Source organism: Myripristis murdjan, chromosome 11, assembly GCF_902150065.1.
Source record: "Myripristis murdjan chromosome 11, fMyrMur1.1, whole genome shotgun sequence".
In the NCBI taxonomy this organism is placed as follows: domain Eukaryota; kingdom Metazoa; phylum Chordata; class Actinopteri; order Holocentriformes; family Holocentridae; genus Myripristis; species Myripristis murdjan.
The window spans coordinates 30,169,231-30,183,332 of NC_043990.1; the positions used below are offsets into that span (position 1 = coordinate 30,169,231).

General features: G+C 39.6%; 1 protein-coding gene across 1 annotated transcript; it reads left to right on the top strand.

Annotated features, from left to right (window-relative positions):
- The first annotated feature begins 1,395 nt into the window (after window positions 1-1,395).
- On the top strand, window positions 1,396-11,356 carry rit1 (Ras-like without CAAX 1). The gene is made up of 6 exons (XM_030063277.1): window positions 1,396-1,566; window positions 7,098-7,184; window positions 8,091-8,147; window positions 8,353-8,426; window positions 8,913-9,104; window positions 10,222-11,356. The coding sequence occupies exons 2-6, from the start codon at window positions 7,103-7,105 to the stop codon at window positions 10,450-10,452; spliced, it is 636 nt and encodes a 211-aa protein (XP_029919137.1). The 5' UTR covers window positions 1,396-1,566; window positions 7,098-7,102; the 3' UTR covers window positions 10,453-11,356.
- The last annotated feature ends 2,746 nt before the right edge of the window (window positions 11,357-14,102 follow it).

Below are 14,102 nucleotides of genomic sequence, written 5' to 3' on the forward strand. Positions count from 1 at the left end.
TAGTTATCTTCATCTGGTGATCAGTCACTTCAACATTTTCTGTAATGGCCATAATGTCTGCTGTGTTGTCACCTATTTTTCGTTTGAGGAATGTAAACCTGCTTGTCAGCTCGTGGACAGCTTTCAATATGTCCGCTGTGGACACTTTGTCCTCTTAGCTGCTAGAACAGAGGTTCTTGGCATAAAGACTCAACACGGGGGTTCCGGTAAGGCTGAGCTCAAAGAAAGTGTGTTTTCATCTTCAAAATCCCATCAGAGGAATTCCCTTTTCGGCTTTTTGTTGGACACAGTTGCTGCTGGTGAGTTGGTGACGTGGTGGTGTCATGCTGTAAAGCATTATGTCTTGTCCCGACCCAGTCCAGCAAACTTTCACAGTGCAGGAACAGACTTTTAGGGCACAGAGTGGCCATGGCAGAGGCACCATTGTATCTAGTACACATCAGTGTAACATTAAAATGATGCTGAAGCTGTTATTCTAAGGCAAAAATTGTTACATAGTCTTGCTTTAAATTTAATATTATAATCACTTGTTGCTGTAACCATTTCTAGTGAATTCCATTACTATGGAATTAAAATCTACAATTAAACTCAAGTCCTTTTTTTTGCTGACGACCCCCTGGAAGCTCCTCAAGGACCCATGGGGATCACTTGACCCCTCTATTTTTTGGCAAAATATGTTGTACAATTACTGTTTAGGTATAAATATATATTAGGTATAAATATATATCATCAGGTAGTGGTCTGTAACAAAGGAATTAATTCCATGTGTTTCCTCATTTAAGCATTTTTAATTGACAAACAAAAGATCAGTGGCTCTGAACAAACTAAAGGAATAGTTAGACAGAGATAATGCAGCATTTTATCACTGGAGTTCATCAGGTATGCAGCTAAGTAAATACATGGCATTACCAAAGTCAAACAATAAGAATAACTTACTCTGAGACACACTCGACAAGCATAAGGCGACACAGGTCAGGCTGGCAGGGCAAACAGAACGATGAGTTTCCCTCCTGATTGTAGCAGCATTTAGGGAAGATTGATTTCGCCTGTGTCGAGATAACTCCAGATAGAAAGGTGTACCCATGGCACCTCCCAGAACTCACAAAGGTTATAAGAGACATGGAAGACGTCAACAATTATAGAGAATCTTCTCACTCAGGTTGAGCAAAGACAACATACAAAAATGAATGAAAGAAAGAAAGGACTCATTTAAATTAAGTTAAATCTTGTAATGAAAATAACTTAAGAGTATTTCTGTCTTAAACAAGTCTCCACTGGAATTCACTTGTCCTAGTCCACATTCCTGTTCACTTGGTGGCGCTAATGCGCTGTGAAGATGTTTACCAGGCGCCATGACACAAGAGAGACGCAGGAGAAGAAGCAGAGCAGGGGATAGAGCGGACCGGCGGCAGGACCCTGGGGGCTGCCGTTCCTCCACTGCCGTTAGTTTGATGAAGAGGCCGACTGACTCCAGGCAGCACAACTACACTCCATACATTGTAACCACTTTACAACCGCTAGCTACAGTCTTCCGGCACTTATGAAGCTTACCAGTTTGTGAGACAGGTAAGCGTTACATAGTCAGACAAATATCTTAACATGACAGGCGGCAGACTGTATTCTACCTGTGGCTAAGTATTTAAGCTAACTTGAGCTAACTTCAAGCTAACTTACTGCTATGAATCATCAGACTACCATCAGACCGTCCAAACACTCGTAGTTTGGACTGAGCGGCGTGCTAGTTTCAAACGTTTGTGAAGGACCGCAAGGCTGCTTCAGCTTTGCTTATTCTTTGGGAATGTTTTTCAATGAAGCGGCAGATAGTTCTGAGAAACTTGAGCGTTGTGTGTCCGTGTCAGTTGACAGTAGGTTAGTTGAACTGGAACGCCGAGTCGTTTGCCCTTGACTGTATCTGACAGGGGAAACAGCAGCCGAGAGTTGCACAGGGCAAACAGGTGAAAAGTGAGCTGCTGTTTCTGGCTGGGACCTTGGCTCGTGGCTCTCGGGGTAATGAGCAAAGACAGTGTTCATTATTTCATCTCTGGCATAAAACAGTCTCATTCGCTGGTAGAGTTTTCCTAAAACACACACACACACACACACACACACACACACACACACACACACACACACACACACACTTGACTGATATAAATTCTCCAGTAAATTTGTTATACGCTCCACCCCAGTAAGCAGCATAGTGAAGTTAAAATGAAAATAAGACCTTTAAAAAAAAAAAATGCTTAAATTAACATATCTTTGGAAGTGTTTATAATGTTTAGTTCTTGTTTTGTCATGATTTAGTTGGAGAATAGAGTTGGCATCAAATCATCAACAGTGAATTCTGGAGGTTACTGTGACACCAGTACTATCTTGAGGCTTTTGTTTAAAGGGATATTTCACCCATTTTTAAAAAGTTGATATTATTTCACCCCTTCCCTCCTCCCCACAGCTGTTCTGTAGGACAGTAGTGGCTGGATACTTGCTGGATGCTCCAAATACTAACTGTCAGCCTCCTGCCATTGAGCTGGAACTCCCCCCATTTAATGTTCTGAAAAATAACTGCCTTAATCCACTCAGAGAAAATTTAACATTGCTTTACAAGTGTGACTTTCACAAACTAAAACGCACATTACCAAGCAGACAAGGTTGATAGTTTTGCTCAAATTACTGTTTATAACTGTACTTTTAGTGTTGTCAACATCCACAAAGATCCGGCAACTTCTGCACTTCGTGTATCACTCCACACCAGAGGAGCAGCAGCCACTACAGAGATGGAGTAAATTGAGAGAGTGTACACCACACAAGAAAATAGTTCTACAGCTGATTTATTTATTTATTTAAATGATACTTTCTTTCTTTAACAATTTGAGTGTGTTAAGGCAGTTATTTTTAACAATCTTAGCCACTCATATTTTTGTTCATTGCATTGTTATTGTGTCCAAAAGGGCTGCACAATTAATCATAGATACTTGCCTATCACAACTTTGTGTTTCCTCATAATTGTGTAATTTGGTGATATTGAACTGTTTATTTTCGGTTCTCCTTAAAGTGCTAATGTGGCATAGAGGCCATAAGAGGAAGTCATCGTTTCATCATTTTGCATGCCATAGATTAGCATCTGCACCATTTGGTGTGAAGTTCAAAATGTCTAAGGGAAATATGAAGAGGCTTTTGTAAAATAAAATAAAATAAAATAAAAAGGTTTTTGAATATTTTAATAGATAACAGTTTTAACTTCTCTTTTATATCTGTGAGATATACAGTGTTTTATCCCAGAGAATAAAATACATCCATCACTATTAGTATTAGTGAATTTTGATTGTTTATTTACCTTTGAAATCTTTTTTTTTTTTTTTTTTTGCAAACGAAATGCTAATTGCAAGGGAAAGCAGACCATAGTGTGTAACTTTCGTACTTAGTTTATACTTTATTGTTTCTGTGTGGCTTGATCTCGTGACTTTATTGTACATTAAGATTATGAGGATTTTTATAGCATTACACTAAGCAGTCAATCTAATTTTTGTCATATTTTTAGTTTATCCCAACAGACTGGTGCATTTAAATGAATTTTATGCTCTTGTCTGTCTGTGTGTTTGTGTGTCTGACTATCTGTCTGTGTGTATTTTGTTTAATACAGTTTATAACGAGCAGTTGGAGACAGCAGGTTCCGCCATGCTACACAATCTTGCACATCAACATCACACACCCAGCTTCATCTTTCTACCATTATTCATTGTGGTGATATTGCCCCAATTCTGACCTGGGAATTCTGACCTTTGGGCCATCTTGACCTTTGACTGAGATACTCTAGAATTTTTTACTTATCTTGCTGTCAGACAAACAAACAAACAAACAAACGGAAATGAATAATCTTTACTGTTCTTGTATTGTGCATGTGTGCTGTTATGTGTTAGGCTATAGCTGATGAGCATGGTCATAAGCAGTGACAGCTTTTTGGGGAAGTGTGGATGTGTTGCTTGTTTCAGGTCAGGGCTTAAAGAATTAAGGTTTAAAATGCAAGCTGAAACTTAATCAAGTATCTACGTTTATAGTATATTTGCATATTTGTGAAGAATTTGCAGTAGATGCAGACCTGCCAATCTGTACGCATTTTGCGTAGCAGGCATGCATTTTGACCTGTAAGTACACTGTTACAATTCGATGCTCTACATGTATGCATATTGTTGCATCTTGCATTTCACCGGTTTCAGTTTCTATGCAAGTTGTCACTCTGAAGTTGATTGCGCTGTTAAACAGCTGCTCACATGCTGGTAACCTATTTGTTGAAATTTTGTGTTGTTCTCTACCAAGTTCTGCAGGAACCATATTAGGGCTGCAGCTATTGATTTTAATTTATTTTAGTAATCAAGTATTCTGTACTGATTATCCCATCAATAAATCTGTAGCTATTGCGATAAGTGCAGTATTGCAATACTGCTCTATTGACAAGCCAACCGCAGGAGATGGCAAGCATCCACCACAACTGCTGTACTCATGCTTTCCACGGTTTTCCCTGTTTTTTTTTGTTTTTTTTTGGATGCCCTAGGTGCTGAGTTGCTGGTGGATGTGGGGTAGGGGGGTCCGCTGTATATGTGGGGTCTGTGTGGAGTGAGTGAGTGAGTGACAGAGAAGGAGAGGGAGAGAGACTGCACACACGTGTGTGCACACGCACACACACACACACACACACACACACACACACACACACACCATAATAACATTTTATGTCTGTGATTCATGATTCTCTCTCTCTCTCTCTCTCTCTCTCTAACATAACCCTAATAATATCCTAACAATAAAGCTTATTTATATAACACTGAAATGATGATAAATGAAGTAATTTAGAAAAAAGGGCGCTAATACTGCATGCTACCATATACCGTGCTGCTGAGCCACTTTAAATCATGGCAGGGAAAAGCCCTAGATTAATCGAGTAATTTGATAAGAAGTATTCAAGAACAATAGTAAATATGCAAAAATAAGTAGGTCAGTTTTCTAAAAATGAACAATTACTTTGTTTCCTTTTAGAGAAATCAGCATTTTTTTTTTTATTGCATAATCATGTGAAAATGGCTCAGAGCCAATCATTCTGCAAAGTGTCAAGAAAGTCACTTCAGAACTTTTTGAGATATCTTGTTCACAGACAGACAGACAAGACAATTATGTTACCTCCTTGGTGGAGGTAATTAATTTTACATTCTTTAGTGGCCATCATATGAATTTATGATGAATGTGCATGTTAACCTTACCTGGTGTCAGCTCCACTATGTGTGCTGACAGGATCTTTCTGTTGAGATGCTGTAGCGTTGATTTTGTGCTGTTGAGTGACGCGAGTTCCATTTTACAGTGGATCCATTGTACTGCTTTTTCTTCTTGTTCCAGTTTGAAATCGTCCCAAATGGACACTTTTACTAGATGACCCTGCCTCTTTTTGCTCTTCGCTTTGCTCTTCCTCCATCTTGCTACCACAATTTGCTACTTGCACAGTCAAATCCAGCGTTAATGTCAAATTAATTATCGTCCATGCACTTTACAGTCCGCTATAGAGTTCTACTGATGAAACGACGCTTCAAGGCAGAGAATTTGAATCGACGATGAATAATCAAATTATTCAAGTTCTTTGATGAATTGTTTCAGCCCTAAGCCATATGCCCCTTTTGCACTGTAAACATAAACATGGAAGATATTGAAGCTGTCATTATATTTATGAGCATTTACTGTGCCACTGTAATGTTGAATGTGGTTTTGGAGAAGAAACTTGTCAAGATTGATCAAGCTGTTGAAGATGCTTGAAAAACAAGAGCTAAATAGAGGAGATAGCTTTTGTGTAATGGTATCAGCTGTGATAGGTCATGTAATTGTAAACTTAGGTGAAGTGTGTTTTTTCCCTCAGTTACTAATCAGATCATCTTCTTGGTGCAACAATCATTAAATTATTAATGTTTACAGTCACACGCTCTGGATTTTAAAAAATCAGGTATGATGGTGAAACTTTCACATTGCTTGGACCCACAGGGCAAAAAGTGGTAGTACAAACAGAAGCAAAGGTTCTTGTGTTCCTTGGATAGCTCCTGCAGTGGAAAAGGGGCTATTGTTGATAGTTGGGCTCTTATGGTCCCCCACAACTCAGACAAACCAGTCCATCTTTCTGATTTATGTTTTGGTTTGTAATGCTATTTTTATTTGATTTGATTGATTGCTACTAAGCTAAAATCTACATAGTTTGTACTGCACTTGAAAAAAAAAAAAAAAAAACAGCTGTTGCATTTATTGTTGGATTTACTAATTTCTACTATTTCTATTGCTCATTTTTTGCTAGCATCTGTTGTGTGATTCTGAATCTTTTGCTCTGCTGAATGAGTTGCCACTGCAATGATCTAATTTCTCCATGGGGAGTCTTCGCTCTTATATTTAATAAGATGCTTTTTATCTGTGATGTGGTTTATGGCTATTTGCACACTTTCATAGAGATATCATAGTATCATAGTAAATTTATGTAGTTCATTAATAAAAATGCCTTTGTACCTTAATAAACAATGCAAGGGCACAGTCGGCCTCCAATACTTGCAGTGAATGGAGTAATGTATGACAATGGGCACCAGAGGGAGCTTACAGGCATCATAGGCATTACAGAAAAGGCTTGACATCAAAGTCTTCATTGAGTCCATTTTCTGTAAAGTCAATGTTGCCTGTTGGCGCCCTCTGGTGCCCATTTTCCAGATTTTACTCCACTACCTCTCATAGATCTATTACTAGGGGTGGGAATGACCAGAGGCCCCACGATACAGTATTGTCACGAGACCTAAGTCATTCTATGATAGCATTATGATTTTAAACATTTTGCAATATGCTGAGTATTGCAATAACATATTGTGATATTTTTCAACTGCAAATTTTGTCCACAAAGGAAAAATTTGTCAACATCTGTTGTATTTAAGAAGGTACATTTTTCATTCTTTTCCTTTCCTTAGTCATTTCTATTTCAGCAAAATGCCTATTATGCTCTTGCATAAGCCCACATTTATTCTGTAAGTAACAAGCAGGCATGAGTGTTTTTGCTGTGTTTAATACTAATGTGCTGGGTCTTCATACAGTGTGAATGGAGTCAACTGGAGGCTCTGGAAGTCTCTCCCGTGAGTACAAGCTGGTCATGCTGGGAGAAGGAGGTGTAGGGAAGAGTGGTGAGTCAACACACACGCACACACAAATACGCTAGCACTGTACGTCACCGTTTTGGTCAGCAGGTCCAAATGAGCGGGTGGGCGGTGGGGGGCTTGGAGGTTTTCAGGATGGTGAAATTGAATATTAAAAATAAAATTCTGTTTATGAACTTCCATTTATATTTTAATGAATATTTATTAGCCTAAATAATGATTTTTAAGCAACCTTGCATGGAAGCTATTTTTTTTAATATATATTTTTTTTAATCTCACGTTCCCCCTTGAGTTCCTCCACGTACCTCCAGGGGTACGTGTACCCACATTTGAGAAATTGTGCTGTAGACTGTCCAGGTATTGCACTGCCTTTGTACTTTAATTGAGTTCCGTCTTTTGTTGACATAGATAGATAGATAGATAGATAAATTATTCATCCCGAAGGAAATTCACATCATGTCAAGAATAACATTATAAAGTGATTTCTATAGATTATGAACTATAAATACTTAAACTTGACACTGCACTGTGGAGGATCCTGAGCAATACACCTGCCAAGTTTAAACGCTCACAATAATTGGGCCACATACAGAGATTTCTACATTGATAATCAGATGAATTATGGCAATTGTTTAAAAATGATGATTAAATCGAATTGTGAAGCATCACTGGTGATGCTCACTGTATATATGTGAGCGTGTGTATGTGTGTATGTGTGCATATATACATATCTATGTATTTAGATGCAGATCCAGTACATCCATTGTAATACCTCCCTCTGCTGTGTTTTGTCCCTCTGCTCTGTTATGTCCCTACCATATTCTCTATAGTTTCTGAGATGCTACATTTGCTAGATATTTGTACCATAAACACTTGCTATTACTCCAATTTTACCATCATTCTTTCTCTCCTTCTTCTTTCCATCTCACTCAGCTATCATCATGCAGTTCATCAGCCATCGCTTCCCAGAGGATCATGACCCCACCATTGGTAAGATGGAATTAGATGCCCAAGGAAACAGTACAAAACACCCTCAGCTTGTTGATTTACAATGGAAAACAAGAAGAAAAAGATTACCATCTGGCTCCCTAGTTATACCTTGTATTTCATATTACTTGGATGAAAGTTAGTTTTTTAGTTGTAAGAACATATGTCTAATAACCCTGTAAAAATAACCCTAACCCTTACCTTTCAGAGGATGCCTATAAAACTCAGATCCGCATCGATGATGAACCAGCTAACCTGGATATCCTGGACACAGCAGGACAGGTAAAGAATTTCATTGAAACACTCAGTGGAACGGATATGTCCCTACTGTCTTTCTGTTTCTCTCTGAGCCTTGTAGAATTAATTGCTGGTGGGTGAATCAGGCAGCTGTAATGTAAATTTGTTCGATTTACTTAGAAAGGAGGTGCAATTATAATAAATACCTACAGTTCCTCACAAGAAATCCCCTCAATGAAAGAGACTCCTCAGAGAACCTCTCTAATAGAAATAGAATCACAATCAGGTTACACAAAGAATGCTGTTAACTTATATAATATACATTCTGCTACTTTCCAATCTAAACCTATAATACCTACTACATGCACTGCAAAGCTACCTCTTGTTAACATCACTCTGTTCGAAGATTCATTACAATCTGCCCTGTTCTATTATAATAATCATTATTGATTCAAAAATGCTTGGAATTGTCTTGTCATGCATCCTAGATGTGATTTCCAGACATTGGTTAACACTCACTCCTTCATGCAGGCAGAGTTTACAGCCATGCGGGACCAGTATATGCGGGCAGGTGAGGGCTTCATCATCTCCTACTCCATCACAGACAGGCGGAGTTTCCAGGAGGTTCGGCACTTTAAGCAGCTTATTGATCGAGTGCGACGCACCGCAGACACTCCAGTAGTATTGGTGGGCAACAAATCTGACCTGGCGCACCTTCGACAGGTCAGTTTATGCGGGGAGGAGGAGTTTGTTTCATGAAACATAGCTTACCTCATCGGAAAGCTTGAGTTCCATGCTCTTTTCACGCGTGTTGATTGTGATCATTCGTTTATTCCACATACACATTCCCAGCTAGACCAGTGGTGTTCAATGTGGTGTCCTTCAGGGTCTTCCAGTGGGTCCTTAGCAAAATGAAGACTAGTTCTGTTTGATTATGCTTTTCACAAGCATTAAAGCACAAGAAATCTGACACTGACCCAGCATCACTGATCTGACATTTAATATATTGTTTAAATAATTTTTGAAGATAGTTTTCTGAAAATTTTTTAAATATTTGTTTTGATCATTTTCATGTTATTATTTGCAAATTTTATGGTATTTGTTTTTGTAATTGGTTTTGTTTGTTTTTAAAGAACCAAGTGAATTTGCTAAGGTTTTAAAGTATAGTGGTCTCTCGTTAATCGCGGGAGTTACGTTCTAAAAATAAACCACAATAGGCGAAATCCGCAAAGTAGTCAGCTTTATTTTTTTACAATTATAGATGTTTTAAGGTTGTAAAACCCCTCACTACACACTTTAGGCAAGCTGAACGCATTCTGTACTATACAGGAGACATGCCACGGAGGAGATTGATTGATTGACAATGGTCTACAGTCCCTTAGCCAATCAGGACGCAGAACACAATGCGCTGTGTGTAAAGTAAAAAAAAAAAAAAAAAAAAAAAAGCATGCAAAATTGCACTAAAAAAAATCCGCGAGGCTGCGAAAGGTGAACCGCGTTATAGCGAGGGACAGCTGTAGTAGATTAACGCTACACAGAAGTCATGGTTTGGTTCAGACCGTGGTTTGAAAGTAATAAAATGTTATGTGTTATGTAATAAACACATAACATTTAAATTCTGAAGGCAGGCAACCAATCAAGACATACTAAAACTGGTAGCAGTTCCTATGTTGATATTTGTATTTGAATTAGTATTTCAATACTGAAGGACACATTTTGTGTTTTGTTGTTTTTTAAACATACATTTTTTTTTTTTACATTTTTATGTAGATTTTGCCACCATACAGATGAAATGCCTTTTGAATGAACTCCTTTTGGATATTGTATGTGTATCCTCCAGGTATCAGTGGAGGAGGGTCATGAACTGGCCAGAGAGTTCCAGTGCCCCTTTTTTGAAACCTCTGCTGCCTTCCGGTACTACATTGACGAGGTATTTGCTGCCTTGGTCCGCCAGATCCGCCGGCACGAGGCTGAGTCTGTGCGCAGCAGTGAGAGGAAGACCAGGAGAAGACACTCATTTTGGGGTCGTATGCGCTTCACTTTCCATAAAAAGCAGCACTCTGAGCACTGACAGAAACATCATGGGATATACTGTCCTGCCATAGACATTGGTAGCCACAATTCATACAATGCCACCAATGACTGTATCTGGGTTAGAACAGCAAGAGGCTAACAGTTACCAAGATCTTAAGCCGAAATTGTAATGTAGTATGCCCTGAAAACTGGCCTTACTCAGCAATGTTAGTATTAAGCTGTGAGCTCAGCCACTTGACTGAAGTAGTTTTATGGACGAACATCATGAATGTACTGTCTGTAGCAATCATAGAACTTTATGTCTTGATGATGTAGCAGGAGAAGATGATTTTTTTGAGGGGGGTGGGGGTGGGGATTAAATAACTAAGGAAAAAAAAGGATCTGAGTTCCAGGTGAAGGCCATGCTGGTCCATCTGTAGATGGAAAGACATGGGGGGTGATTTATATTTCAGTTCATATAGTTTATTCTGGCATTAAGAACTCACCTAATGCCAACGTAAAAAATTATCACATTAGTGGTGATGTCAGCTCCCAGTAATTGTGTTTACACACTGTGACCAACTTAATGGATTGTTCTGTTCTGACAAATTGTGGGTAGTGCTACAAAGCTACCATGTTGTGAACAGGCAAATAGTATAATTTTGCTACTTTGGTATTGCCTTAAACAATGTTGCATCATTGGATGAGATAACTGCTGGCTAGCAAGCACTGATTTAAAAATAAATAAATAAATAAAAATCTTAGTAAAATAGCTCACCAACAACTCCAATGATGGATACAACCATTCTCCAAGCATTCTTCTTCAGACATTTATTCATGTAGTCTTTCCAATATAAGTTGTAAACAACTTAGAAGCTTTGGATGGCTTTAATCAACATCTTGTTTATTTTTCATTTGTCATGCAGAACTATTGCTCATGTAACTAAAATGGATGGATGCTGTCTGTATGTCTGTTTGTTCATCAACTGTTCATCGAATGTGAAGTGGTTTGGATGAGCAATTCTCCAGAAAGTGGTATTGCACACAATACCAGAGTCCAGACAGGCACATTTTGAACAGTCACTGCACTAGATAAACAAAATCATGTCAGTAGGGAAACAAGGATGTGTGGAAGTCTGATTGGCTGTTGACAGCTGGTGACCACCAACAGTTTGATTTAGCTTGGCTGACAAGGTTATTGACCATTTATAAATTAGCCAAGTTTCCCTGGTCACTCAGGTCTATATAGACCTGTCGATATGGCATATAAGGTCCTATCTTGTGCCATCCGCTACCCGCTGCCGCTACCCGCGAATTGCGGATTTAGGAACTTCCGCTATCCCTAAACGGTATCTTGCGCCCACGCTACCCGCTATCCGTTATGCAGACTCCGTTATTTGCGCCTGGAGGTGTGTCTGTGGGCGTGTTTCTTGCGCTATCCCTAAAATTGCTATCTTGCGCACACACACAAGTTTGGGCTGTTATGAGAGCGCGCCCAGACAGCTTCAATGCACGCCCCGACGGAGCCTCGCCACGCACATGGTCGGACTGATACCGGGACGCCGCCGGAATGGACTGAGTGTATTACTCATATACACTACTCACAAAAAGTTAGGGATATTTGGCTTTTGGGTGAAATTTATGGAAAATGTAAAAAGTTCACGCTACAGTGATATTATATCATGAAAGTAGGGCATTTAAGTAGAAGCATACACTGGTGATTTCCTCATCTCAAACAATTTCTTGAAACAAAAGCCAACAACAGTGGTGGATATACCACAACAAAAAATGTCAGTGTCAATAACTTGTCATGTGCCCTTGAGCATCAATTACAGCTTGACAACGACGTCTCATGCTGTTCACAAGTCGACTTATTGTCTGCTGAGGCATGGCATCCCACTCTTCTTGAAGGGCGGCCCTCAGGACATTGAGGTTCTGGGGTACAGAGCTCCGAGCCTCTACACGGCGACTCAGCTGGTCCCATAGGTTTTCTATGGGATTCAGGTCTGAGAAAGTGCAGGCCACTCCATTTGAGGTACCCCAGTCTCCAGCAGCCGTTCCCTAATGATACGACCTCGATGAGCTGGAGCATCAAACACCTGATGTGAATTTTGCCGTTAAACTCCTTGTTAGAGAACAGCAACTTGTGCAAAAAGTACTGAAACATTGAACAGTTGGACATGTGCATTCAAAAGTTTACCTGTAAAGGTTATAATGCATTTTAGGTTCATCCTGAAATTTCACCCGAAAGCCGAATATCCCTAACTTTTTGTGAGTAGTGTAGACTGTTTAGAGGAAAGACTGTTTTAATTGGACACTTACGCCAGCACATTTTATTGTTTTATCATAAGCCAGCAGCTGTGCTATATTTTTATTTTTAATATTTTATTTGCCCAATCTACCTTGTCAATAAATTAGTTTACACATAGTTCCACCTCTGCCTCTTGTGTGTGTGTGGTGTGGCCCGGGGATTTTACTCAATCAGTACAACCTTGTGACATGTCCACTTGGACACATGTGGTTCCACCTCCTGAATTAACTCACCCATAATATAATATATAATATGTATATATATATAAAGCCAACTTGCTTTAGCCTCAGTAGAACCCCTGAGAAAATCTACCTCCTTCTCTCCATCGCGGGTTTAGGATTTAGGATTTAGGATAGCGCAGCCTGCCCTTAAAGGCAATGGCACCTGGCACACTGATTGGTTTAACTGGCGTAACGCCCAAAACACGCCTATGCATAATATAGCGGGTAGCGCAGGTGTTTTAGGGATAACGGGAGGTGCCAAGATAGCAACTTTTGTGGGGGAACGCCTCTTGCGCAATGCTAAATCGCTAAATAACGGGTTTAGGGACTTGAACATGAACACACAATCAGTTTAGTGTTAGATCACCCTGTGCTAACTGAAATAGAGTTCCATTTGACTGCCATGTCAAATGGGACAGATGGCATGATGTGGGCCTCCTACCTGAGAGTACTGTTCACACCAGCTTGCGAGTCACAGAGGCTGTTCAGACCTGGCATTAACATCCCTCCTGTGTGGTTTGATCACAACTGGACAGTGCTAAATATGAATATGCATTTAGATCTGATCACTCAACCCTCATTTGGAGGTGGCTTGGGACAAATTTGTCCAAATATGTTTTGTAGCGTGAGCACGTATGTGTCCCCGTGTAACGTAATGGATGTATGTGTGATATCCATGATATCACACAACTGACAATAGTCCATAAAAATAAAGTAAGAGTGCATGAAACATGGTCTGTGGTGGAGGCAGTCTGTATTTTGATTTGGAGTGTGGATGGAGGAAGAGAAATGAATAGAGGTGCTGTAGTAATGGAAGTGATGTAGTAGGTATTTGCATATATGGTGGGGATGTGGTATCTGAGCACAGGTGGACCCTCGAGATGTATTTTTAATGCCAGGTGTGAACTACACTCCATCTCAATTGTCACAATATGGATGTATCTTGACACAAAACACCAGGTCTGAACAGGATCATAGATATTAATGGCTAAAATACTTGCAGCCTACACACTTCACGTCACTATGGTTGCGTTCAGTTTGAGGTCTATTGTTAAGGACATGGCTGTGCTCTCCAAGGTGGCTGCACAACAGAAAGCAAACATCCATGCTTTTCAGCTAAATTGAAGTTAAACCTCCCAGTGCGCTGACCTCTATGAGGTGATTCCAATGACATTA